Source organism: Schistocerca americana, chromosome X (assembly GCF_021461395.2).
Source record: "Schistocerca americana isolate TAMUIC-IGC-003095 chromosome X, iqSchAmer2.1, whole genome shotgun sequence".
NCBI classification, from domain to species: Eukaryota; Metazoa; Arthropoda; class Insecta; order Orthoptera; family Acrididae; genus Schistocerca; species Schistocerca americana.
The window spans coordinates 176,899,072-176,925,987 of NC_060130.1; the positions used below are offsets into that span (position 1 = coordinate 176,899,072).

General features: G+C 39.3%; 1 protein-coding gene across 3 annotated transcripts in view; it reads left to right on the plus strand.

Moving 5' to 3' along the window:
- The window catches only part of LOC124554716 (nuclear hormone receptor FTZ-F1 beta), a 408,700-nt gene that overhangs the window by 356,550 nt on the left and 25,234 nt on the right, over positions 1 to 26,916 (plus strand). For 2 of the 3 annotated variants that reach the window (XM_047128362.1, XM_047128364.1), the window contains 7 exons: positions 15,051 to 15,199; positions 15,790 to 15,891; positions 18,174 to 18,402; positions 19,472 to 19,573; positions 21,568 to 21,804; positions 23,216 to 23,339; positions 26,595 to 26,806. In XM_047128362.1, coding sequence (XP_046984318.1) covers positions 15,051 to 15,199; positions 15,790 to 15,891; positions 18,174 to 18,402; positions 19,472 to 19,573; positions 21,568 to 21,804; positions 23,216 to 23,339; positions 26,595 to 26,806 — 1,155 coding nt within the window. The remainder of the gene's footprint in view (positions 1 to 15,050; positions 15,200 to 15,789; positions 15,892 to 18,173; positions 18,403 to 19,471; positions 19,574 to 21,567; positions 21,805 to 23,215; positions 23,340 to 26,594; positions 26,807 to 26,916) is intronic. The other variant, XM_047128363.1, reaches the window with a different exon arrangement.

A 26,916-nucleotide genomic window follows, 5' to 3' on the forward strand; every position in this document is an offset into this window, starting at 1 on the left:
TGTAGGTTGCAGTAGGTACTGGGAGATGAAGAAGCTTGCACAGGATAGAGTAGCATGGAGAGGTGCATCAAACCAGTCTCTGGACTGAAGACCACAACAACAACAAGTGTGAGGACGCAGTTGCGTTTGACGTGCATGTGGAAACCAATTGTTAAGGTTGGCAAGGCAAGGAAATAGAATTGAGCTGTAGGAGAACGCTGTAACATGGGAAGCGGATGCCGCGTGGATAAGGAAATAGAGAAGAGGAGGAGGCAGCTGATGAGAAGGAGTAGGAACATAGGACCCGCGCTGAGGTCGCACATTCTTGCAGCGTCTCTCTACCCGCGCGCTTCGTCTCGCCCAAGGCCGCAACGGTACAGCCTCCTGGCTTCGACACTCACGAAGACAACCACCTTCCTGCACCGCGCCCTAGGAACACAGCAAACTGTTAAAACTTAACCGTTTCTTTTGCATTTCCAGCTCTTCATTTCCGCACTGTCGTTGAAAATGGAACACGCTTCAATGTATCGCCATGACTACTGTTTATATGTCGATTTGGGTGCAAAATTTAGGTTTTACTTACTGCGGCAGTACGGGCAGCTTTTTCCGTTCGTACCCATGTCCAATTGGCACAGCACTTAACACACTTTTACACTACCTACACTACTGGCCATTAAAATTGCTACATCAAGAAGAAATGCAGATGATAAACGGGTAATCATTGGACAAATATATTATACTAGAACTGACATGTGATTACATTTTCACGCAATTTGGGTGCATAGATCCTGAGAAATCAGTACCACCTCTAGCCGTAATAACGGCCTTGATACGCCTGGGAATTGAATCAAACATAGCTTGGATGGCGTGTACAGGTACAGCTGCCCATGCAGATTCAACACGATACCACAGTTGAGCAAGAGTAGTGACAATGGCGTATTGTGACGAGCCAGTTGCTCGGCCACAATTGGCCAGACGTTTTCAATTGGTGAGAAATCTGGAGAATGTGCTGGCCAGGACAGTAGTCGAACATTTTCTGTATCCAGAAAGGCCCGTACAGGACCTGCAACATGCGGTCGTGAATTATTCCGCTGAAATGTAGGGTTTCGAAGGGATCGAATGAAGGGTAGAGCCACGGGTCGTAACACATCTGAAATGTAACGTCCACTGTTCAAAGTGCCGTCAATGCGAACAAGAGGTGACCAAGACGTGTAACCAATGGCACCCTATACCATCACGCCGGGTGATACGCCAGTATGGCGATGACGAATACACGCTCGCAATGTGCGTACACCGCGATGTCACCAAACATGGATGCGACCACCATGATGCTGTAAACAGAACCTGGATTCATCCGAAAAAATGACGTTTTCCCATTCGTGCACCCAGGTTCGTCGTTGAGTACACCATCGCAGGCGCTCCTGTGTGTGATGCAGCATCAAGGGTAACCGCAGCCATGGTCTCCGAGCTGATAGTCCATGCTGCTGCAAACGTCGTAGAACTTGGGATCCAGCACGGCGTTCCGTATTACCCTCCTGAACCCACTGATTCCATATTCTGCTAACAGTCATTGGTTCTCGAGCAACGCTAGCAGCAATGCCGCGATACGATAAACAGCAATCGCGATAGGCCACATTCCGACCTTTATCGAAGTCGGAAACGTGATGGTTCGCATTTCTCCTCCTTACAAGAGGCATCACAACAACGTTTCACCAGGCAACGCCGGTCAACTGGTGTTTGTGTATGAGAAATCGGTTGGAAACTTTCCTCATGTCAGCACGTTGTAGGTGTCGCCACCGGAGCCAACCTTGTGTGAATGCTCTGAAAAGCTGATCATTTGCATATCACAGCATCTTCTTTTTGGCGGTTAAATTTCGCGTCTGTAGCATGTCATTTTCGTGGTGTAGCAATTTTAATGGCCAGTAGTGTATTAACAGCCATCAACGTATTTCTTAATTATGTTTTAGCTATGTAGCTTTTATTTCAAAAACTGTATACGGTCACGTCCTCTGCACTGTTATGCTCCGATAGTCGCGCTGTTAATATGCAGTATGAAAGTGGCTTAGGCTGCTTACAGTTCCGTAGTGGAGCGCAGTTAAAAGTGCCGAGAAATAGGTTGCTCTTAACGTTTTTCAAAAATGTACATAGATAATCGGCTTTGAAGTTTTCCGAAGTACTGTGTTCAGAGGCTTCAGCTGACATTGTAGGAAAGCGGTATCGGTAGCGTACACTGCAGTTCGTAGTTTGCTTGTTCAAGTCTCACCTATGTCATTTTTTTCCTCGTTCGATTTGAAATACCTACACCTCGTAATCGTAAAATTCATCATCTTTTCTTTTCATAATGCACATCATATTGATTCTAATTACTTATTGCACGAGAAATTCCTGTTATCATTTAAATGATAAATTCGCAATTATCGACATTTTATGGAAGATTGTTAATAAAGGTTGAAGGTTGTTTAAATTAAGAATACATAATTCAATTTTTAAGGCAAACGTAAAAACCAAACACTATTTATTTGGACTATGTCCATTGTTTCATACCACAGATGTAGATAAGTTTCGTAGGAACATGGAAAATAATCATTCTCATAGCATCGAACACACCATACGAATGCTGAATTTTTAAATTTGCCACTGTACCGTTACAATATTAATCTCTTTTTAGGCATCTGAACTGCAACTGCTCATATTATTCCAGGTTTGTTAAGACAACTTGCTCGCCAGTGCTGTCAAAGTTTAATGCGCCGGTAAAGCTGTTGTCCCGCCTTATCGCTCGGTCTACGTGCGTGTAACAGCACAAAACGTATCCTCAGAATGGCACTTGACTGCACTGGTCACAACTTGTCTTCCGCTCCAAACGAAATCCAATGAGATGCAACCAAACGTGGGGGAATACATGGCGTAATGTTTACATCAGGTTTATTCTCATATACTAACAACCTACTAGACGAATACCAATCAGGTTTCCGTAAACATCGAAGCACAACATCCGCACTGATAAAGGTGACAGTTGACCTGAAACTTGCCATGGACAGATTTCAGCAAAGCATTTGATACTGTCGACTTCGACATCTCACTAGCCAAACTTAGCGGTCTAAATTTCTCACCAAGTGCAGTGGAATGGTTTCGCTCATACATGACGTCTCGTCACCAATGCGTCCTGTCCGGGAATATAAAATCGCAATGGCGGCAGGTAGTGTCAGGCGTTCCCCAAGGCTCAGTATTAGGTCCTATACTCTCTGTATGTCAATGATGCGTCATCGGTTCTGACCTATTGCAAGTATCATATGTATGCTGATGACCTTCAGTTTTATCTAAGTGCGAAACCAAGCAGTCTTAATAAAGCTACTGAAAATTTCAATACTGACCTCGATGCACTATCAAAGTGGGCACAGGACATAGGACTAAAACTAAACCCATCTAAAACCCAAGCGGTACTTGTTGGTCACTCTTAAGCTCATTAGCCCAAAACATCGGAAATCCGTACCATCTCTTATCCTAAATGGAACAAATATTAACTTCTCTCCCTCAGCAAAGAGTTTGGGAGTAATAATAGATGAAAATCTAAATTGGACAGAGCACGTAACTGCAGTGTGCAAAAATGCATCAGCATACCTTCATGTCCTACAAAAATATAAAAAAACTCTTCCCTTTCCGTCTGATAAAGAAATTAGTACAAACGCTTATACTCCCAATCATTGACTACAGCGATATTATCCTACAAGGCCTCTCTCAGGAAAATTCGCAACGTCTGGAACTGGTCATGAATGCCCGCGCCCAATATATCTGTGACGTTCGATTTTTTGATCACATCTCACCAGCATATGCAAAATTGTCCTGGCTGCGTGCAGACAAACGCAGAGATTTCCACACACTCTGTCTCATCTACTGCCTTATACATGTACACTGTCCCTCATATCTGTTCTCGTCCTTAACGCTTATGTCGGAACAACATGACAGAAACACACGTTCCCATCATAATAAAATCCTCTCTGTTCCACTGCATCGCTCAGTCACCTTCTCCAAGTCCGTTACAGTAGCGGGAACCCGACTCTGGAATAACCTCCCTCGTTCTGTTAGAGAACTTAAAAACATGTCCGGTTTCAAAAAACAGTTAAAGACGTATCTGCTTAAGCAACAGTAATGCCTTCCTCTGTACATGAATGCACTTCACCTCATTACTTCCCTCTTTTCCCCTCCTTAAATCTCCCTTCCCCAAAACTCCTATACTAGTAAACATTTACTTGATATTAATGTACATCTGCACAAATCTTCATTACTATAGCCAATTTTTCTCGTGTTTATCATTATCATTTGATTTTTTTCACTGTTATTATTATTGCTTTTATCATAATTTGTATGTATGGCACCTGTTGCAAAAATACTGCCAGCACTTACTTTATTAGGTCTTAGTCATTACTCTTTATTCATATTGTCACTAGAGTAATCTAATTTTCTTATTTAAACTATTGTCATGATGTAATTCTGCCGTGTGAAATGCTGCATGTGTGGAACACTGATCCGATGTAAGAGAGGGCCTGATGGCCCTAATCTGATCAGGTTAAATAAATAAATAAATATAGTTTCTATTTTCTTCTTTGCAATGTCAGTTTTTGACAAAATAGTTTATTTTATACAGGGTGTTACAAGAAGGTACGGCCAAACTTTCAGGAAACATTCCTCACACACAAAGAAAGAAAATATGTTATGTGGACATGTGTCCGGAAACGCTTACTTTCCATGTTAGAGCTCGTTTTATTACTTCTCTTCAAATCTCATTAATCATGGAATGGAAACACAAAGCAACAGAACGTGCCAGCGTGACTTCAAACACTTTGTTGCAGGAAATGTTCAAAATGTCCTCCGTTAGCGAGGATACATGCATCCACCCTCCGTCGCATGGAATTCCTGATGCGCTGATGCAGCCCTGGAGAATGGCGTATTGTATCACAGCCGTCCACAATACGAGCACGAAGAGTCTCTACATTTGGTACCGGGGTTGTCGGTCACCGAATCTGTTGTTGAGAAGCGTACGAACACTTCGACTGAAATGTGCAGGAACTCCATCGTTCACGAACCACATGTTGTGTCGTACTTGTAAAGGCACATGTTCTAGCAGCACAGGTAGAGTAGAGTATCCCGTATGAAATCATGATAACGTGCTCCTTTGAACGTAGGTGGAAGAACATGGGGCCCAATCAAGACATCACCAACAATGCCTGCCCAAACGTTCACAGAAAATCTGTGTTGATGACGTGATTGCACAATTGCGTGCGGATTCTCGTCAGCCCACACATGTTGATTGTGAAAATTTACAATTTGATCACGTTGGAATGAAGCCTCATCCGTAAAGAGAATATTTGCACTGAAATGAGGATTGACACATTGTTGGATGAACCATTCGCAGAAGTGTACCCGTGGAGGCCAATCAGCTGCTGATAGTGCCTGCACACACTGTACATGGTACGGAAACAACTGGTTCTCCCGTAGCACTCTCCATACAGTGACGTGGTCAGCGTTACCTTGTACAGCAGCAACTTCTCTGACGCTGACATTAGGGTTATCGTCATCTGCACGAAGAATTGCCTCGTCCATTACAGGTGTCCTCGTCGTTCTAGGTCTTCCCCAGTCGCGAGTCATAGGCTGGAATGTTCCGTGCTCCCTAACACGCCGACCAATTGCTTCGAACGTCTTCCTGTCGGGACACCTTCGTTCTGGAAATATGTCTCGATACAAACGTACCGCGCCACGGCTATTGCCCCGTGCTAATCCATAAATCAAATGGGCATCTGCCAACTCCGCATTTGTAAACATTGCACTGACTGCAAAACCACGTTCGTGATGAACACTAACCTGTTGATGCTACGTACTGGTGTGCTTGATGCTAGTACTGTAGAGCAATGAGTCGCATGTTAACACAAGCACCGAAGTCAACATTACCTTCCTTCAACTGGGTCAACTGGCGGTGAATCGAGGAAGTACAGTACATACTAACGAAACTAAAATGAGCTCCAAAGTGAAAATTAAGCGTTTCCGGACACATGTCCATATAACATCTTTTCTTTGTTTGTGTGTGAGGAATGTTTCCTGAAAGTTTGGCCGTACCTTTTTGTAACACCCTGTATTTCTAGTGAAGCTATTACATGGAATCTTGTAGCTGGCAGAATAACTCTGTATGATAAATTGCCAGTACGAATTTTCTGTCTTAATGCACGCGGAGTGCATCTTACGAACTTCCGCGCTCCCTTCCAACCACACTCGCCGCTGGTCGTATTTCAGTGCCTGTGGCTGCGTCGCGCAACCGCACACTCTGCCTTGGACAATCTGCGTTTCTTTTATTAGGCTGTACGTCAGTCTGATTTATCTCTCTGGCGATCTTCTCCTTGAAAGATCGTAAAAGCACGTGCGGTAAGGGCAGCTCGTGATGTAGAACAAAAGGCCAATGGAAAGTGTTGTCTGGGAACTTTCGCGAACACGTTTGTGGTTGCACCAGTCGGCAGCGGTGACTCTCCATGCAAGTAACACCTCACATCAGATGTTCAGAACGGGTGTCTTATTGGTGAATCTTCTGCCAGTAATGTGTGTCAACTCATAAATGTCCATGTTGCCCCGCATCATACTGCGTATTTTTCTTTTTTCCCGGGGGAAAATTAACAGTTAGCTTGCTGTTTTGAATCGAACGTAATAACATTTAAGCAATATCTGTTAAGGAGTGTGCAGCGTTTTTAAATCACTGGAAATACGTAGGTAATGCACAATACCAAACAATTACATTTACATGCACTTTTCCACTACGGTCTATTTTGCATCATTACTCCACAGTACTGTCGACAGACACTGGTTGCCTTACATTGTTAACAAAGCTCGTTTAAAAATCGTTCAGTGATATACCCTCGCACGAAAAGCTGTGTAGTAACATTTTAGTGTCTGGCACGGAATTATGGACACGGCAAAATTTCGCAGCACACTACATAATTCTAAGTTTACGATGCGACGTATTACACTTTTTAACATAAGAGGCACTACAAAAATTAAAATAAAATAAAAATTTCGGGGCACCCTGCACAAGTTTTGCCTGCAACGGCAGGTAAATGGTTCAAATGGCTCTGGGCACTATGGGACTTAACGTCTGAGGTCATCAGTCCCCTAGACTTAGAACTACTTAAACCTAACTAACCTAAGGACATCACACACATCCATATCCGAGGCAGGATTCGAACCTGCGACCGTAGCAGCAGCGCGGTTCCGGACTAAAGCGCCTAGAACCGCTCGGCCACAACGGCAGGTAAATATCACTTCTTGAAAATCACGTCGGGCTTGCTGCCGGATTCTGAACACAACTGATTCAATATTTCGGCGATCCAACTGTTTGACACTGTACTGGTTCTTTATTTACGTGACCATTACGGCACTCCAACGCCAGTTCTCGATACCAGTAATATCGTACTGCTTTTCTGCGAAGTAACAGACATATTTTTGTGACAACATTCACATTTGGTTTCATTAATGTATAGGTACTCCGATCTATCGATATATTACAGTGATATGGTTCTTGTGTGCATTCATTTCTGTGATACTGTCATAATCTTTGACTTAGTTGTAACCGTTTTGGCGCGAATGCGCACAGAGCAGTCTTTATTTAACTTTGCAGAAGTTAAGTTGTTATTTCGCTTTGCAAAGAACAGTCAAGTCTTTTGTTTGGTTAAAGTGGAAATTAAGTATATGAAGATTGATACAAAACTGTTTTCTTGATGATGTGGCAATTAAGAAGTAGTATATGTGAATTTACAAGAAGTTTAATAAAAATGTGGATCGTGAACACCAAGTCAAAAATTATTTCCACCGTACTATTGTTCTGATCTGGGATTGTTTGATCGTTAAGAATTTCCTGAAAAAACGCATTTGTTAGGGCTTCAAATATTGCTAAAATACAGATCTGGACCTTCTAGAAGTCAAATCAATAGCACACTGGACTCGCATTCGGAAGGACGACGGTTCAATCCCGCGTCCGGCCATCCTGATTTAGGTTTTCCGTGATTTCCCTAAATCGCTCCAGGCAAATGCCGGGATGGTTCCTTTCAAAGGGCACGGCCGACTTCCTTCCCTAATCCGATGAGACCGATGACCTCGCTGTCTGGTCTCCTTCCCCCCCAAAAACAACCAACAACATCAAATCAATAAGATAAGCCATAACAACTTCGACGAAATCTACGTGGGAATCCATTCAAGATAATTGCCAAAATTAATGACTTTTTTTACAGTGACTTCATTATTCCCATTCTGACGATACCATCCATAGTCAATAACTTTGTTGTTGGCCGATAAAGCGAACATATGCTGCGTGAGCAACATTATTAATCTGATTTCTAACCTACTTTGCAAGTGGTGGTATTGTTAGAACACCTTCTGCCGACCGCTTCTGCTGCTGAGTTGCAAATTGTCGTCACACGTAGGCCTCCGTACCGTACTTGTCGCCTTCACAGTTGCTGCCCACCAAGACAGCAGGTGGCGCCACCCGTAATAAAACGCTGGCAACAATACAGAGTTCGCCAGAAAAATGTATACACACTTTAAGGAACGAAAAGTATTACTTATGTGTTTATTTTACATTTAATAATTGATCACACATGTTGTACAACCTTCAGGTTAGCACATGGTTACTTTAAATGTTCAAAATGTTCTCCGTTGGCGGCTATACACGCAACAGAACGACGAGCTGTCGCCGCAGCTACGTCAGTCAGTGTTACAGTGGAGATCGCTGTAATGTCCTGGCGAAGTTCCTCCAGCGTGCGTGGCTTACGTCGATAGACGTTATCTTTCACAGTTCCCTACAAGTAAAAGTCCATAGGTGTTAGATCTGGCGACCGTGGAGGGAACCCAATGGGCCCGCTTCGTTGAATCCAATGCCGCGGAAAATTGTCATCCAAGAATGCTCGTATGACTAGGTGGTAGCGTGGTGGCATCCCGTCCTGACGGTAGAAGACCTATTCATCAGCTCCATAAAGCGCACGTATACCTTGCAAAATTGATGTGGCTAACATTTCCAGGTACACTTCTCTAGTGACAATAGCATAAAAGAAAAAGTGTCCTATTGAGCCCCTACATGATGGTCCACACCACACATAACCCCTGGTAGGCTCTGAGCACTGTGGGACTTAACTTCTGAGGTCATCAGTCCCCTAGAACTTAGAACTACTTAAACCTAACTAACCTAAGGACATCACACACATCCATGCCCAAGGCAGGATTCGAACCTGCGACCGTAGCGGTCGCCCGGTTCCAGTGCCACTCTGGCCGGCTTAACCCCCGGTAGATTGACCGCTTTATCCACATAAACATGCGGATTTTCCGATGCCCAGTACACACTGTTATGCCGATTCACGGTTCCATTCAGTTTAAATTGTGCCTCGTCACTCCACACTACCTTCGTCACGAATTGTTCGTCATCAGTTACCATTTGTGGATACCATTCTCAAAATTTCATTCGGCGATCAGGATCCTCATCATTAATCGCGTGCAATAATCATGGAATGTAAACTTTCTTCTTTCAGCTTCCAGAATTCTTCTTACACTTGTACTGCTAACGCCCACTTCACGTGCACGTTGCGTAGCAGACTTCGGTGGAGAATTAACAAACGTTTCCAACACGAGAGCCAACGAAGCAGGACTTGTAGATTCATTTGTGAATATCACAAATCGCTCCATGCAATTCAAACTAGTCAGTGATGCGTTTAATTGTTAGGAGGGTTGGCGGTTCTGTTTCAAACTCTCGCCTCCACTGGCGTTACCCTTCAACAGCATTATCACACTTGAAAAACTTGCTCGAATGTCAAGCGTGCTCCAGCCATCTTGTTTTCTTAATACCGAGATGAAAGTACTAACATCTGTTGAGCCAAAGACCATATACTACAACACACTCATGACTCAAATCGAATGACAATATCGGTATCTCGATAGTGCCTGACAAAGAGTTTATACATTTTTTCTGGCGGACAATGTATGTTGCACTGTAAAGACTATTTTCACAGTCGGGCTAGCTGCAACGGAGAACGCTCTGGTTTGATGTGGGCTAGTACAGGCTTCCACGTCCTGCTAATAGGAGAAACATTGTCTCTATTAAGCAAATCGTCTGCGAACCTAATTTCAATTACTTCTTTATAAATACTGTCCCAAAAACCGTAAGCTTTGGCAACTATTGTACGCGCAAACTAAGATGACACATGGTGCAGTGGCTGGTGGGAGCGACCTTCAAGGCTTTTACCAGTTACTGTTGCGCCGAGTGTCACTTTAGTTCGTGCATGTAGTATCACTGTCTCGTCAAATTTCGCACCGTGTCCTTCGTTTAGGCAGTGCTCTGCTAACGCAGATTTTTCCAGCTGTTTTAGCCTCGTATGACGGCGATGTTCCGTGCACCTTTCGTGAACTGTGCGAATCGAACGACCGATGTAAGCCTTCCCACATTTTCTTTTATTTTATATATGCCAGGATCCGGCAGCAAACCCGGGGAGACTGGGAAACCCCACTTATTCACAAATACCTGTTCTGCTTGCAGGTAATTCTAGCTATGGTAAAAATGTTTGACAGCTGTTATGTTATTGTTTCTGCGGGGAAAAAAAATGTATCTGAGCACAATGGGACTTAACATCTGAGGTCATCAGTCCCCTAGAACTTAGAACTACTTAAACCTAACTAACCTAAGAACATCACACACATGCATGGCCGAGGCAGGATTCGAACCTGCGACCGTAGCGGTCGCGCGGTTCCAGACTGAAGCGCCTAGAACTGCTCTTCCACTAGGACCGGCTTCTGTGTGTGTGTGGGGGGGGGGGGGGAGGGGGGGGGGAACTTGGCCACGTACAGTGTATACATGGGCTAAGTAAGTGGTGGTCGAAAAGCTTTATTTCAGTTTTACGATGCAGATACTTATCATTAGTGAACATAGATTTCACTCCGGGATGCCTGACACTTCCCTTGTTGAGAGCCCTTCCTGGCACAAAGTAACGATGCGGACGTGATCGATCCGCAGTACTGACCGTCTAGTCATGGTTGAACTACAGACGACACGAGCCGTGTACCTCCTTCCTGGTGGAATGACTGGACCTGATCAGCTGTTGGTACACCTCCATCTAATAGTTGCTGCTCATGTATGGTTGTTTATGTCTTTGGGATGATTTAGTGAAATATCTGAACAGTAAAGCGGACTGTGTCTGTGATAAAATATCCACAGTCAACGTCTATCTTTAGGAGTTCTGGGAATCGGGATGGTGCAAAACTTTTTTTGATGTGTGTGTGAATGGAACTGATAAGTCATTATGATAGGATAACGTCAGTTCTCTGATACTGCTTCAAAAATAAATGTGCATAGCATCTGCCAGTGCTTAAATTAGTTAAATAAAATGTCATTAGATGCTACCTTGATTTATTGTAAGGAAGACTGGCACACAGAGCCCTGGTGTCTGTTTTGAGGGGACAAACCTGATCATAATATGCATCCAAACTATGTGGTGATCATGTTGGACAGGAAACTTTCTTTTAAAGAGTGCTTAACATGAACATCTGCTAAGCTCAAAAGCAGGAATAACACTACTCATAGGCTCTGTGCCACTAATTGGGGATTGTCAGCAGATACTCTTAGAGTATTGGCACTTGGGATGGTGTACTCAACAGCAGAGTACTGTGTGTCTGTCTGGCTTTTAGTCCATATGTAAGAAAGATAGATACAGAAATTAACAAATCCATGTGATCTGTTAGTGAGTCAATATGACCCACCCCCAAATACTTGTTACCTATCTTGAGTCACATGATATCAGATGGAAGAGTTTGCTACCATGTGAATACCAGTAGATTGTTGATAAGCCCGACCCTCCAGTATTGAATGACATATTCCCCATAGAGCGAAAAAGATGAAGATCGAGACATTCTAGTCTTACCACGTGCAGGATTCTTATGGAAATTGTCATCAATGAATGGAAACAGAACTGTTCTCTGCAATGCCTGAAATTCCTCTGCAAACAGGACAACCCCTTGATTTGACCATTCTCGGGCAATTTGGACTACTCTGAATCACATCCGAATGGGCCATGGAATATGTGCAGATCCTCTCCACAAGTGGGGCAAATCTACTTACAAGTGTCATGTGGAAGATTTCCTGACAGTGATGAGTGGTGTCCGGAACTGTTCAAAAGATGGAATTAAATTTTCCTTGAGATATGTGAATCTCCGTTTTATCTGTAATAATGATAGAAGTGGCTGTGGCACAAATTTTAATTTATTTCTTCAGCTTCTATCATAAAGTACAAAAGATCTTGATATTCACTTAAAGCTGTTACTATATTATAAGTAGGGGGCAGTGCCTGAAAATATATTTTAGTACAATTTTAGCAATACCAGCACATTTTCCATAACCTAACATGTACACCAATGGGAGGGGTTCTTATTAACCACCACAAAAATTTTTAAGTTACAATTTTTGTTAATTTCCAATGACTTTCATTCACAACCTACTTGCTAAAGATCTGTAGATGTGTATGAAGGATCCTGAAATTGAAAATAAGAATGACATTTCTTGCAAACTGTTGTTTTTGCTACTAAGATTTAATACTTTGCCTCAAGTTTTACTGAAAAATTTGAAACAATTATGGAATCTGGTACATGGAGTAATTAAAAACAATAAATATTTTTCATTGTTTTGAAATATAAAGCAGACGAGTAGATTACAACATTTTCAAAAGGTGGTCATAGTATTTCCCCCGTGCCTCTGTGCCCCAGTATTGTAAGAGTTAATGATATCGAATAAGAGCATTACTATTTTCTGTATTTATAAATAACTTAGTAGATAACAGCAGTTGCTCTTTGAAGTTAATTGTGAATGGCAGTTATGTACAAGAAGAACATATCATTCAAACATTGTTATGAAACACAGAAAGAGCTCTGCCTGATCAGTGGTTGATTCAAACACTCACACCTAAATCACTACAACCAATTGTAATGCAAGTCACGTGTAAGCCTCACATACCGAAGTGTACTCATTTCTAGTGGCGTAAGGCAAAAGAGCTTCATAAATCTGGTCGTGAAGAAAGCAAACGCAAGGCTAATATTTGTTGGAAGAATACTGAAGAAGTAAAACTAATTCATGGAGGAGGTGATTGCTCATAAACAACTGTTTCTCAAGTGAGGACCCATACCTAATTATATTTCTGGAAGTGACAGAGAAGGTTCAATGTGTTAACACATAATATAAATTTAAATGTTCCAACGTCTTTTCTGAAAGTACTCTACTGGCTGTAACCACATGTGGAAGTAAAATGCAGATGCTAAAGAGTACAGACAAGAGGAGAATGGAAACTTTTAAAATGCAGGGTTACAGAAGATTGCTGAAGTTAGATGGAGGAAATAGTGAATCAAACTGGGGAGAAAAGAGCTGTATGTCATAATTTAACTAATGGAAGGAACAGAGTGGTAAGACAAATTGCGAGGCATCAAAGACTAGTTAATTTGGTAACAAATAACTGTGGGGGATGAAAAATTAAGAGACCAAGATCTAAATACAATAAGCAGGTTTAAATGGATATATGGTGTTACACAGAAATGAAAGCACTTGTCCAGGATAGGCTAGCATGGAGAGCTGTAGAAAACCCATGGACAGATGAACAACACAACAGAGAAGGTACAGAGAGGAGCTGCATAACAAATCCAAGTTTATGTTGTCGGTGTGAGGACATTGCAGAAGTGCTCAACAATCCATAGTGGAAGACATCATTGGAAAGATGTAGCGCATCATCGTAAGATTTGAAAGTCCAAGAAGTGGACATTCCTGGATTTCTCATTCATCTCACACAAAAGCCATGAGAGTAACGTTTCAGAAAGTTGGATTTCTGTGAAAGATCCAAACCCAATCATTCTTTCAGCAGATCATCCATAAAAGGAATGGAAATGGCTGGGGAAGTATAATAATGGTATGCCATCAACCATTCTTTCCATCTACACATTCTTCACACTGTGTTGTGGCATTCAGGTGTACCTTATGTGTATGAATAAAATGCACAGTTAATTTAAGTACACTTGATAAAATATACATTTAATCAATCACATCTAAAAGAAGATTAATTATTGTACTAATATTTTTAATTTCTAATGTCCTTATTGAGACATATTTATTGTGAATGCACATTGAAATATGTTCTTTGAGATGGTCCTGATAAGTGTGACAGAGTCCAGTTTGGTGCTTTAGGTTTGGTTTGGTTAGTTGGGGAAGGAGACCAGACAGCGTGGTCATCGGTCTCATCGGATTAGGGAGGGATGGGGGAGGAAGTCGGCCGTGCCCTTTCAGAGGAACCATCCCGGCATTTGCCTGGAGTGATTTAGGGAAATCACGGAAATCCTAAATCAGGATGGCCGGATGCGGGATTGAACCGTCGTCCTCCCGAATGCGAGTCCAGTGTCTAACCACTGCGCCACCTTGCTCGGTTTTGGTGCTTTACTTTTTGTTTGTTTATTGAGAGGAAGCAGCATTTTAGTCCTGTTTAAATTAGTTTGTATTTCACAGTGAGTGGGCAGGACTGTCCCAGCCAGCAAGACACCAGTGGGAGCATGGCACTGCCGACTAACGCCATGTTACCACTTTCACTGCTACTCATCATGTAGAAAACTTTAGAGATGTGAAAATTTCGCCTGTTTTAAGACAAACCACAACTCCATCCCTAATGAAAATAAGAACTTATTTTGGACATGCTTGCAGATACACTAGCTATCTGTACTATTCGCAAATTTCAGAAATTTTACGTAATTTTTCTGTGAGACAGACTTCAAAGGCAAGAGTAAAATGCTGTGGAGGTTATATATCTGCAGTACTTGTTGTGACTTTGTACATTAATCATCAGATGCCAACTAATTTAAATTAAATTGTAGCCATAGTTAAGAAGCACTAACTAAGACCACAGTGGTGTTTCTAAATATAAGGTCAGCATTTTAGTGTTCTTATAGCAAGTACTGCAGTTTAGGATGTCAGTTGATTTACTTTATTTATTTTAATAAACAGCTGTTTCAATGTAACCTCTGATATTTACCAGGTGTGAATCTGCGGACCAAGAAGAAGAGAGTTGTGGGTGAAGACTCACAAGATGGCTTCGAGGAACCAGAGCGGCCTATGTCATGGGAGGGAGAGCTGTCAGATGCAGAGATGAGTGCTGTTACTGCAGGACACAACAAACAACTGCCTGTAAGTTTTCAATTCATTGCTAAGCTTATTTGAAGAACAAATACACTTTGACTGAAATAATTGATATATTTCAGAAGCATGTACAAAAATAATGACACCCACTTGAGAGCACAAAATCATTATCATCCAGTGTAATTCCTTCAACTGTAAAACCCAATAAAACAGTTGTGTTCAGTCTCAGTACTCAAGAGTTGGCTAAAGTTATGCATTGCCCCCTGCCCCATCCTCTGCCTCCCCCCTCACCCACCCACCCACCCACCCACCCACCCACACACCCACCCACACACACACACACACACACACCCACACACCCACCCACCCACACACACACACACACACATCTTGATTGTGATGACAAACTGATCTGTAGCACAACAGGTCTAAGTTAGTTTGGAAGGTGACGATTTGATTGTGAGTGGGTGAAGCCAACAAATGTGAAAGCAGAAAATCTGATTGTAGTAAAAAAATTGACCAGTAATGAAGCCTAATGCACGTGTCTGCACTACATTGAAAAATACAAGGGGGTCCAATTCATAACTTTTACTCAAAAATTAATAAGGAAAAAGAACAAATTATCTGTGTGATTTCAGGACCATGAGGAAACGTCAATGGAAGGGGTACAAGTCTGTTCCAACAGCAGTACAAGCCTTCGAGAAGAGGGAAAACCTCCCACAAAATTTCCAGACACTGCTGTAAGTTGTAATGAATTGTAAAAACTTGATATTTCCACTGTAAGACAAAGTACTAAAATTTAATGTTCTCTTAATATATGTTCCATACGGTAAGAAATTAGTTAACCGAATGAATGTTCTTCCTTTTTTATTGTTAAACAGACATTCATTCGTCATTAGGGATGTTGAAAGGATTTTTGCTAATTTTCTGGCAAGTGTATTTAAAATGAAATAGAAATTTTCCTTACTAGTGTATATTATTTGCTTTGTGCAACTGTCTAGTAAAGACATTAACTTTCAAGAAAATCACTGAGTCACACTGGCAGGTGAAAGAATCTATCAATACTGTATGTTAATCCATGTTGCAACTGGTTAGTCTGTCACCATCCAAGACTATCGTTAGGAAATGTGATATGATATGAAAAATCTGAGGCATCTAAACTTTCTGGATAAACCAGTATGTTTGTATTCACACTTTGATAGTAAAAGTTGAAGAGTAAAGTTATTTTGCCACTTACTATAGTACCACTGCAAATTTTCTAATTAGATTGAAGAAAATAGGGCCATCAATTCCATGGCAGTATAAACCAACAGAGACTATCATTTTTCTCTTAAGCTGTGTTTTCAGTGTGGACAATTCCATCTGTATTGAAAATGATTATTCCTGCCTTATATTTTGCTTTCTGCTTTGATTTTTAGGAGAGAGAATACTGGTCTTTGTTGAGCCAAATTTTTTGGAAATTCAGTATGTTCAAAGGCTGATGTTTCAAAACGCAGCAACCAAACCTGATGATAGGTCCAGATATACTTATATAACTAACTTCGTATATCTTGATTAAGAGAAACGCCATATTGACATCCTGTTTAGTAGAGTAGTACTGTATTTTCCTTGAGTGAAAATATCGCTACATAAAAAAACAGTTGTAATCTAATCATTTGTACTGGTAACTGGAGTATTTACAGGAGACAACTGGCCCACTCACAAAAGTAATTGACAAATAACACAACATTCAGACATTGTATTCTACTCATGCATGGTCTTACCCTTTACCAGATTAAGGAAAGCAAGTGAATAACCCAAATATATTACAAATAACTTAATGGTTCATGTCATTAGCTATTGCTTTTACATTTTATCAGACTTTTAGGTTCTGCGCATAGCTACAATTGTTTTTCAATCCCTCAAAAATAAGGCAAATCCAGAACTTTAAATTAAAACTCTTTCCTGTAGGTTCTGTCACACATTTCATATTTGACTCATACTGCTACTTTCTTTGAATGGACCCTTATCATAGTGACATGTGTGTTAGAAAATATTTTAATGAGCACCATATCTGAGCATTGGTTTCACCACATCATGCTCAATGAGCAGCTGGTGTGGTTCTGATGGTAGAGTACTGGAGATGATGGATAATCTCTGCTGCTGTTTATTACAGATTTCCTCATCACCAGCAATGATTTTATAGAGGCCAGAGCTGTATTTCATCAGAAAATTATCGGGCCACATATTGCCAACATTTCCAAATTATTTTTCATGAGACAGTACCACATACTCACAAGGTTTCGTGTTAAAAAAGCATGTTAGCAACTGAATATTTATAGGAGATACAGTCAGTTGGCAACTGGTAGATTGTTGTCCAGCAGAAGTCATTATCCATTAACTGTTCACTGAAATTGAGGTTGAGCCACTCTGACAGGCAATTGTGTATGTACTTATTTGACTTAATGGTATGATGTGCAGAATACTTTGTGGCTGCTCTTTGTGACTAAAAAAAAGTACTTGTTTTGTACCAACAGTGTGGTTGTGTAAGCTTGTTATTTTCACCGTTAGCACATTTCTTTCTTTCCTGGTGATTCCTTAATGTTGCAACATACGTACATTAGAGACAACAAAATTTTCATACAGTTATTTCACATTTTAGCTGTTATAGCATGTACCAGCTGCTTTCTTCATAATACCTAGCCTACATTGCTATGTTCATTCTGCAAAATGAGATTAGATGTATAAATATATTTATTAGTCTGATTCTCTGCTTGCATGAGAAATGTAAGAGGAAACAAAATATTTTGTCAGATGTATCAGCTATTGACTGTGTGTGCAGCGCACAGTCGCTCACTACTTTGCGTGACAGTGTAAACGTATTGGTAACAGTGTTGTAAGCAGACTATTCTGCTGTACTTTCTTTGTGCTGACAGTATCTAATTTTCAGAATGTATTTTTTAAAGCTTGTTTCGTATCTGCTATAAAATAATTACTGCACTCACCAAACAATGAGTAAAAACTTAAGTTCAATGTGATTTAGCAGCGTGGAGATACAGGCAGCAGTAGCAGCAGTGACAAGTGCTCGGATGCAGTGAGAGGGGCTGGCCCCACCACAGGCTGCAGTGAGCTGCCCCTGCTGGTTGACCGGCTGCTGGCTCAGAGGCACCCTCACCTAGGAAAGCCATCACCCAGTCCTGATTCTGCAATCCATTCTGCGTACTCGTACTCCTCACCTGCACAGAGTCCTGTCACCAGTCGCAGCAGCCACGGTATGTTATCAGGAGGACCAGTGGAAGCTATGCTGTATTTTTTGTGAAGTTTTCAACTTTTTGCAGAAATGTGCTTTACTTTCTTAGCATAAAATCAATAGTTTGTGGAGCTTGTCAGTTATTATAATTTTTAGTTTTTAGGGATAATTTTTCTCTGCCCATTCAGTTGTATAACAATGAAAATTTGTGCTGGACTGGGACTCGAACCCAGATTTTCCACATATCATGAGAGGCTATCCGAGCACAGCTCATAGACATATGGAAGTTTGGGTCTGATGGTTGTCCTTATTTACAAATACATTTCATGTATTTCATAATGGCTGTGGTCTCCACAGTGCCTGTTCCTGCATACATGCGTGCATGTCCAAAGGTGCTTTGCATCATATTTCTGAACAATACAGGCATTACAATATTGTATCAAATGATTCTGATCTACTCTTTCACTGAGGTGGTATAATTTGCTGAAGTGAGGTAATTGCAGTTCAGAATATTTGATGCATATTTTGGAGCTATTTTATAACAATGTTTGCTTAAAAAGGAAACAGTCTCATCATATTTTGATCTCATGTCTTTAAACAGTGTTAAAATTATCAGCTTATTGCACTCTGTGCAAATAACAATGTCACTTTTACTGTATTCTTTTCTTCTACATAATAACTTTAATCATTTCTATTATGCAACTTTTTAATGTAAAAAATGTTGTTACTTTTTATTTAATTTTCAGACTTTTGTATATATTTTAACCATGTTTGTTTTATTCATTTAATTTACTTGTTTTTGTAGCAGTATGTGTAATGTGGACAGGTGGAAGTCCAAACAGTTTTGTTATGGTTCTTTACATTATCTCTGTTTCAAAACTACTGAATATCCACCTGTTGTGTTGATGCCTGCAGTCAGAAACCCTCACTTCCTTCTCATTTCACTTTTATTTTCTATTGGCAGATGGTGTTATAATATATCTCACATTTATTTGCTGTTGTGTAGAGTTGTATGCTTGCTGTAACCTACTTGCTTGTGTAAACTGTTTTGAATGTTCCACTATTTTACATTTTCTTTCTCCATTTTCTAGGTATTCAGTCGTCTGGTTTTAGTTCGCCATACACACCATCTCTATCACGAAACAATTCAGATGCGTCACAGTATGGCGATTCCAGTTGCTACAGTTATGGAGGTGACTATTTACTTTTCAGAAATGTACATTTTTCTAACATAGTGTGATTGATAACATTCTGCTACTTTGACTGTCATTGGATGAATTAAAATGTGACTTCATTTTATTTAAATTACTGTACAGTTTAGACTCTGCAACCGTGTTAGAATGTTATTATTCAGACTTTTGGTGACTGTGTGCCTGTTCCAACTAAAATATTTGTGAGATAGTGTTTTAAGTTTGTCTTATGATTTTCATTATCTGCTGACTGCATAATGCTGTAGGAAATCTTAGCTGGTGCAGCAGCATCAATGCATTGTCAGGTCTGGTCTAGCAATAAAGTATATGTCTGGAAATGGAAAGGTCATGGGATTGAATCTTGGTTGGTCTGTGGATTTTTTCAGTCTGCCTTTAACCTAGCCTTCACCTCTTAAAGATATGAAGATTTACCAGGAATGATGTGTGGTTTGAATTTCATATTAAACTGGAGGTCACCTTTCCGTGGTAGGATTACAGTTGTAGGTTAGGGATATAAAAGTAGCTGAAGCGATGTCCAGTTGAAAGGCTTGCACCAGGCTGTTGAGCCACATGAAATTAATTACTGTTGTTAATGTACTGGATGCATATTACAGAAAAATTAAACATTTCCAGATGATTGTTCTCAAATAAATTTTAGGTATTTAGCATGTTATGAAGTAACTGAAAGGGCACTCTGTGTTAAAGAAGTTACTTTTGTTGAAAATGAAGCACAGTTTTCCAGATTTAATATGGAATGCAATGTGTGGGGTAGCAAGAATTATGTACCTTTAGTACAGGCCACACACATAAGAATAGCTGTTATCATCATATTGTTTCTGATGTCTTTTTCTTATTACACCAGTAGCTAGTTCACACAGTTAGCAGTAAGAATCTACAGCTGGACGACATGTCTGGAGTAGCAGTAATTTTGTTTATGGGCCATTGTGCGGGTTATGATTGAAATTCAAAGAACATCATCACTTTCATATAACTTAAACAGTTTAAGTTGCATGTGCCAGAAAAGTTCACAGGAGGCACAAATGTTAGCTATTCCACATTTAATTGACATCTCATGGCAGTGGTAGCAGATGCAAGGTACTGCACCACCTGGTCTGCCTGTCTCCAATGGAGTTGAGTGCCTTTAAGTAACATAGGTCTTAAAGATTGGTAACTTTTCACTCAAAGTGATAGGGCATTTTCTATTATTTACGTAGTTTAGAGACATGCTGATGATGGTATTGTGGCCCACATGTACATAGTACATTTTCACTGTTTTACATTTTATTATTTTGAAATAATGTATGTTCTTAAATTTTATTAAGATCACTAACTTAATAGCATTTTTCTGTTTGTTACTTTTATATATCAGAAGATGGTTGTTTAGCAATTGAAACTAAAATTGAAAAATTCTAAATGACTATATTATTGTGATCCAGAAAATAAAAAGAAAACTGAGGCATCATAGTTCAGCCAATTGGCATAAAATATTTATAAATTGTATAACAAAAAACCTTCCTCGTGAAACAGTATATCTACATCAAAATACCTACAATAGTTTCCATTTGTGATCTGTTAAATTTGTCCTTCCTTTTACAGTCAGACCTGTTACTCCAGGTTTATTATGCACACTTTTTGAATCTGATTACTGCTCAGACATTCTTCATGCAGCATTGTGTATTCCTTCTGGTAACATGCTTGTTTGCTTAAGGCAAAATGCATTCTGATACCTACTGGTGTTCTTATTTCATATTTTGTTTCACATGTTTTGTATCAGTTAGTGTGAAACCAATGATACGTGTAAGTAACATTGAATTTAATCCTAGGGTTTTCAGATAATAATTAACATACACTAAAAAAATATTTTTTGTAGCACCACTTAGTGGTCATGCTACTGCATTTTGAGAAGTAAATCCAAGTAAGTTGTGTGTTTCTCCTGTAATTAAGAGATTTTCTTTTATTGTTAGTTTTTCATTAAACTATTATTTCTCTTTCCTCAGGACTTCCTTCTTCAGGCTTCAGTTCTCCATATACTCCATCACTCTCTCGAAACAATTCGGATGCGTCCCAGTATGGAGGTTCACAACACAGCAGTTGTTACAGTTATTCACCCACACAATTTTCCCCCAGTCATTCACCAATACAGTCTCGACATCTGCACAACTTCTCATCGCCCGTGTTGCCGAGAGGGCCAGTTTTGTATGGAGGTCATGCAGCACCTAGCACTGAAGTTACAGGTAATTTTACAAATATTTTTACTGTCAGTTGCCAATACAAACAGCTTTTACTCCTTTAAGGTATATTTTCTTTCCTCCCTCAGCTTTAGTACATGTCCAAAACTATAATACAGAAATTTTTGTCACTTATTTAGGATAATAATGTTAACATTTATTCTTACATAACTTATTCCATATTCTCTGTTTTCCTGCTTCAGTAATTTTTTAGTGTCAGCAGTTTTTCTTAGTATTGGTATTGGGTTTTCTTATGTATGTAGAGTTCATATTAGAGTGAATATATTATGAATGATGGCTTATTTTATTCTTATTGTAAAATGGCTAGTGCTCTGTCTCTAAGAGCTTTACTGCTGATGGTAAGAATACTTTTGTCAGAAAGCAAGAAGAAGAGATATAATTAGTATCTTGCTGTTCATACAGGATACATAAGCAAATGTCTTGTCAAAGAAGCACTTTCAAGAATGGATGCACTCCAAACTCAGTATATCTGGTTGTCAATTTAAGTATAGCATTTTCTGGTGTTCACTCCCACTAACTAATGTTTGTATAAATTACCGAACATTCTGCTCCATCTACAAAAGATACTCATAAATTTCAAGCAGTAATAAATATTTGTAAGTGAGCCAGCAGTTACCATTTACAGTTGGAATCATAACAAAAGGAAAGACATCATAAATGCTTGTGTCTTAGATATGTCAGATTTCTATTGAAATACTTATAATTGTAAATTCCAGCTTTTGATAGTATTTCCGTCCTTTAATAGCTTTGTATGCAATATCCTCTTGTACGATGTTTATAAATTGTGCAATACAAGCTGTTTGGCACATTTCACTAGAGTGTTTGTAACACACATCACTTTCAGTGGCACTTTCAGATATAACCTTCAGATGTAATATTGGAATCAAGTACTTTCTTGCCATTATTTAAATTTACTTGACGTATCCAATGCATGAAAAAAGAATTTCAGTCATTGAAAAGAAAAATTGTGGATTTGTCATTGTTTAAGATTATCTTCCTCTATTGCAATAATTTTTAAGTGTTCCTTGGCAAACTAGTTTTTACCTGTCAAGTTTTCATGATAATGAATTGCTTATTTTCCCATTAATTTGTATCTTACTGTCATAGTCACCAACTACAAAATAATGATGTAACATTGTTTTATGCCACATTACGTTAAATAATACAATTCTTTGAAAATTAAGGCTATAAATAATTGAATTTTGAAACCTTTATATTTGTAAATTCAATGTATTTTGAGTTATGAAAAGGATATTAGTTACATTAAGGAAATAGTTTCAACTAAGTAACCATTCCCTTAATGCACACCACAGTTAATTAATAATCTAATTTTTGTTTAAAACATAATGTCTAGTTCATTCTGACTAGTATTATTCACAATTCCATAATGTATCAGATGAACGAGAGAGTAGTGCCAATATTCTGGATGACAAAATGTCTACCCTGGCATCAGACATGGTGCAACAGCATTCTGCCCTTGCTGCTCCTCCTGGAATTTCTAGGCAGCAGCTTATCAACAGGTGGGTTCATAACAAATATGCTTGAAACAGTTGACATCAAGATTTTTTAAATGTATTATTTTAGTACTTGAATGTATTAAATAGTAGTACAGGAGAATGCCGTAATATTGAATGTGCCAACAATTTGACATTTTATGATCTTGTGTAATTCTAATGGGAAGAAAAAGGAGAGCTTTTGTAGAGTTTGGAAGGTAGGAGACATACTGGCAGATGTAAGGCTATGAGGACGGGGTGTGAGTCGTGCTTGGGTAGCTCAGATGGTAGAGCACTTGCCTGTGGAAGGCAAGAGTCTTGAGTTGGAGTCTTGGTGCAGCACACAGTTTTAATCTGCTAGAAAGTTTCAATATTGCGTAAACTGCCTTCTTTGCATCTAAAAGTGAATTAATTTTTTTTTATGCGTAGTATTTTCTCAGGTTTCTTCAAACTTCACTAAAGTCATTATTACCTGGATATTTGCTTATTTTTTATGGATGATGTCTCTCCTAATTGCTACAGCATCTTAGAAAACTCTTAGTAATTTCAGATAAAAGTTACAGTTATCATTTTAATTTCGCAATTTTTAAAATTGTTATTAGCATAAATGAAACAATCTCAGTAGGAAAATTCATGAACCTGATACATTTTAGTGGTCAAAAGACTGCTTAGGATAAAAGAACATGTACCTCAGAAATACAATTACAAATGATCATTTCCATAATATGTATGTTTTTCCCATTCTGTAATCTTTGACAAAGACAGATGATTGATCTCAGATGCCTTACAGATAAGATAGAAAATAACAAACAATGTATAAAAGTAAAATAGCTGAATGGTGTAGATAACTCTTACATAGTTGTTGCCATGTGAAAGTGCTGACAGGCAGAAATTAGTAGAAATTCATATGTCTAAAAAGATGGATGCATGAAGCATACGACGTCCACAACTATATGTTTGTAAAATAGTTTGCTGAGAACCTGTAACTGTGGACGTACATGTAGATGGACTTTCCTATGTATCTGATACTTAGCTTTACCTGTAGGTAGGAAACAGTATTTTTTCTGCATACATGTAGGAGATGAAATCTCTTTAAAAAAACAATAACAAAAAGCCTGCCTCTAGTTAATTATCAGACATCTAAAATAACCAAGTTGTATGTGTGGTATTTTGAATTCTTACAGAAGAAGAAAGTAATACTTATGAAACTGTAAATGGTTATATAACTTGTGGTTGTGATGGTTGCAGTCTTCATTCTGAAGACAGGATCTACTGCAGCCTACATCCATCTTAATCTGCTTACTGTGTTTGACACTTGTTCTGTGTTTGCAAGTCTTACACCCACACTTATCTTCATTACCAAATCAATTCTTTTGGTCGGGCTGTGCCATAAATATTATTTTCTCTGGTTTTGTTCAGTACCTTCTCATTAGTTATTCAGTTTACGCATCTTATCGTCATTATTATGCTGTAGCACCAGATTTCAAAAGCTACTATTCTCCTCTTTTTCTGAATTGTTTATTGGTCATGTTTTACAACTAGGTAAGGCTACCTTCAGAAAAGCCTTGTTAGTATTTAAATCTATATTCAGTGTTAACAAATTTAGCTTTTACGAGAATTCCTTTATTGTTATTGCCAAGCAGCACTATATATCCTCTCTACTTCGGCCATCAGCAGTACTTTTTCCACCTTAATAGCAAAACTCAGTGTCTCATTTCCTAATACACTTTCCTCAGCCTTGCCTGATTTAATTAGACTATGTTCCATTACCCTGTTTTGCTTTTGTTGATGTTCACCTTATAAGCTCTTTTCAATAAACTGTCCATCTTGTTCAGCTACTCTCCAAAGTCATTTGCTGTGTCTGAGGTTTGCTGATGACATTTTAATTCTGTCAGAAGTTTTATTTGTTGTCCACTCCCCCCCCCCCCCCTGCCCCCATCCCCAAACTTTAAATCTCTATTCAAATTTCTTCTTGGTTTCTTTTAGATCTTGCTCAATGTACAGACTGAACAACATTGGGGATTGGCTGCAACCATGTCTCACTCCCTTTTCAGCTACTGCTTGCCTTTCATGCTCTTCGACTCAAATAACTGTAGTCTGGTTTCTGCACTACTTTTAGATAACCTTTCATTCCTTGTATTTTATGCCAGCTACCTTCAGAATTTCAAAGAGTGTACTTCAGTCCACATTGTCAAAAGCTTCCTGTAAGTCTACATATGCTATAAATGTAGATTTGGCTTTCTTCAGTCTATCTTCTAAAATAAGTTGTAGGGGCAGTTTTACCTCATGTGTGCCCAAATTTTTGCAGAACCCAAACTGATCATTGCTGAGGTTGGCCTCTACCACTTTTTCCATTATTTTGTTAATAATACATGTTAGTATTTTCCAATCATGACTTATGATAGTACATTAATATTCACACCTGTAAGCACCTGCCTTTTTGGAATTAGTGTTACTAGATTTGCCATGAGGTCTGAGGGTATTTTGTCTGTCTCGTATCTTGCACACCATGTGGAATATTTTTGTCAGAGTTGATTTTCTCAAGGATTTCAATAATTCAGAGGGAATGTCATTGCTCTAGAGGTTTTGTTTTGACTTATGTCAATTTTTTCTCACAGTATCATATCTCCCATCTCATCTCCATTAACTACTTCTTCTCTTTCTATAATGTTGTTATACAATTTTTTCCCCTTGTATAGACCCTCTGTGTAGTCATTTCATCTTCCAGCAACCCCTTCTTTGCTTAGTATGAGCTTGTCATCTGAATTCTTAATATTCATACAGATGATTCTCTATTCTCAAACGGTGTCTTCACTTTTCCTATAGGCAGCACCTCTGACCTAGTCATGTATGCTTCTGCAGCCTAGCATTTCACATCTAGCTATACCTGTTTTCATAATTTGCATATTCTGCCATTCTCATTTTTTAGACATCTACATTCCCTTCAACCAGCTTCATTTGCTACATTTTAATATTTTCTCCTTTCATCAATTAAACTGAGTACTTTTATTGTAGGGAAAGTTCTTGCAATGTGTAAATAATTTAAGAGTAAGGGAGACCACTCACATAATAGTAGTGTGAATTTTAGGATTTTGGATTAGTCCAAAAGCTAGCTATGTTCTGATTTGTTTTTGTGTGGGTGTCAATGACTCTACACTTCTACTATTCAAAGAGAAGTTAAATACAGTATAGTGTTTGTTATCCAGTTAAATACTTTAAGAATTCTAATACAGGAAGATCTATCACAATCATGTTTGAATGAGTAAATGTATGTTGTTTCAGCCCCTGTCCAATATGTGGTGATAAAATTTCTGGCTTCCATTATGGAATCTTTTCATGTGAAAGCTGTAAAGGATTCTTCAAGCGAACAGTGCAGAATCGCAAGAATTATGTCTGTCTTCGAGGATCTTCTTGTCTCGTTACAATCTCAACCAGGAAGAAATGCCCTGCATGTCGCTTTGAAAAATGCCTAAAAATGGGGATGAAGCTTGAAGGTAAGACAATTTTATGGGGGTCCGGGAAACTGCCAGCAAATAACTTTGATTTATCTGTAACATTTGATTACAGCCAAATGAATACTGCCTTTTTTATATTAATGTGTCAT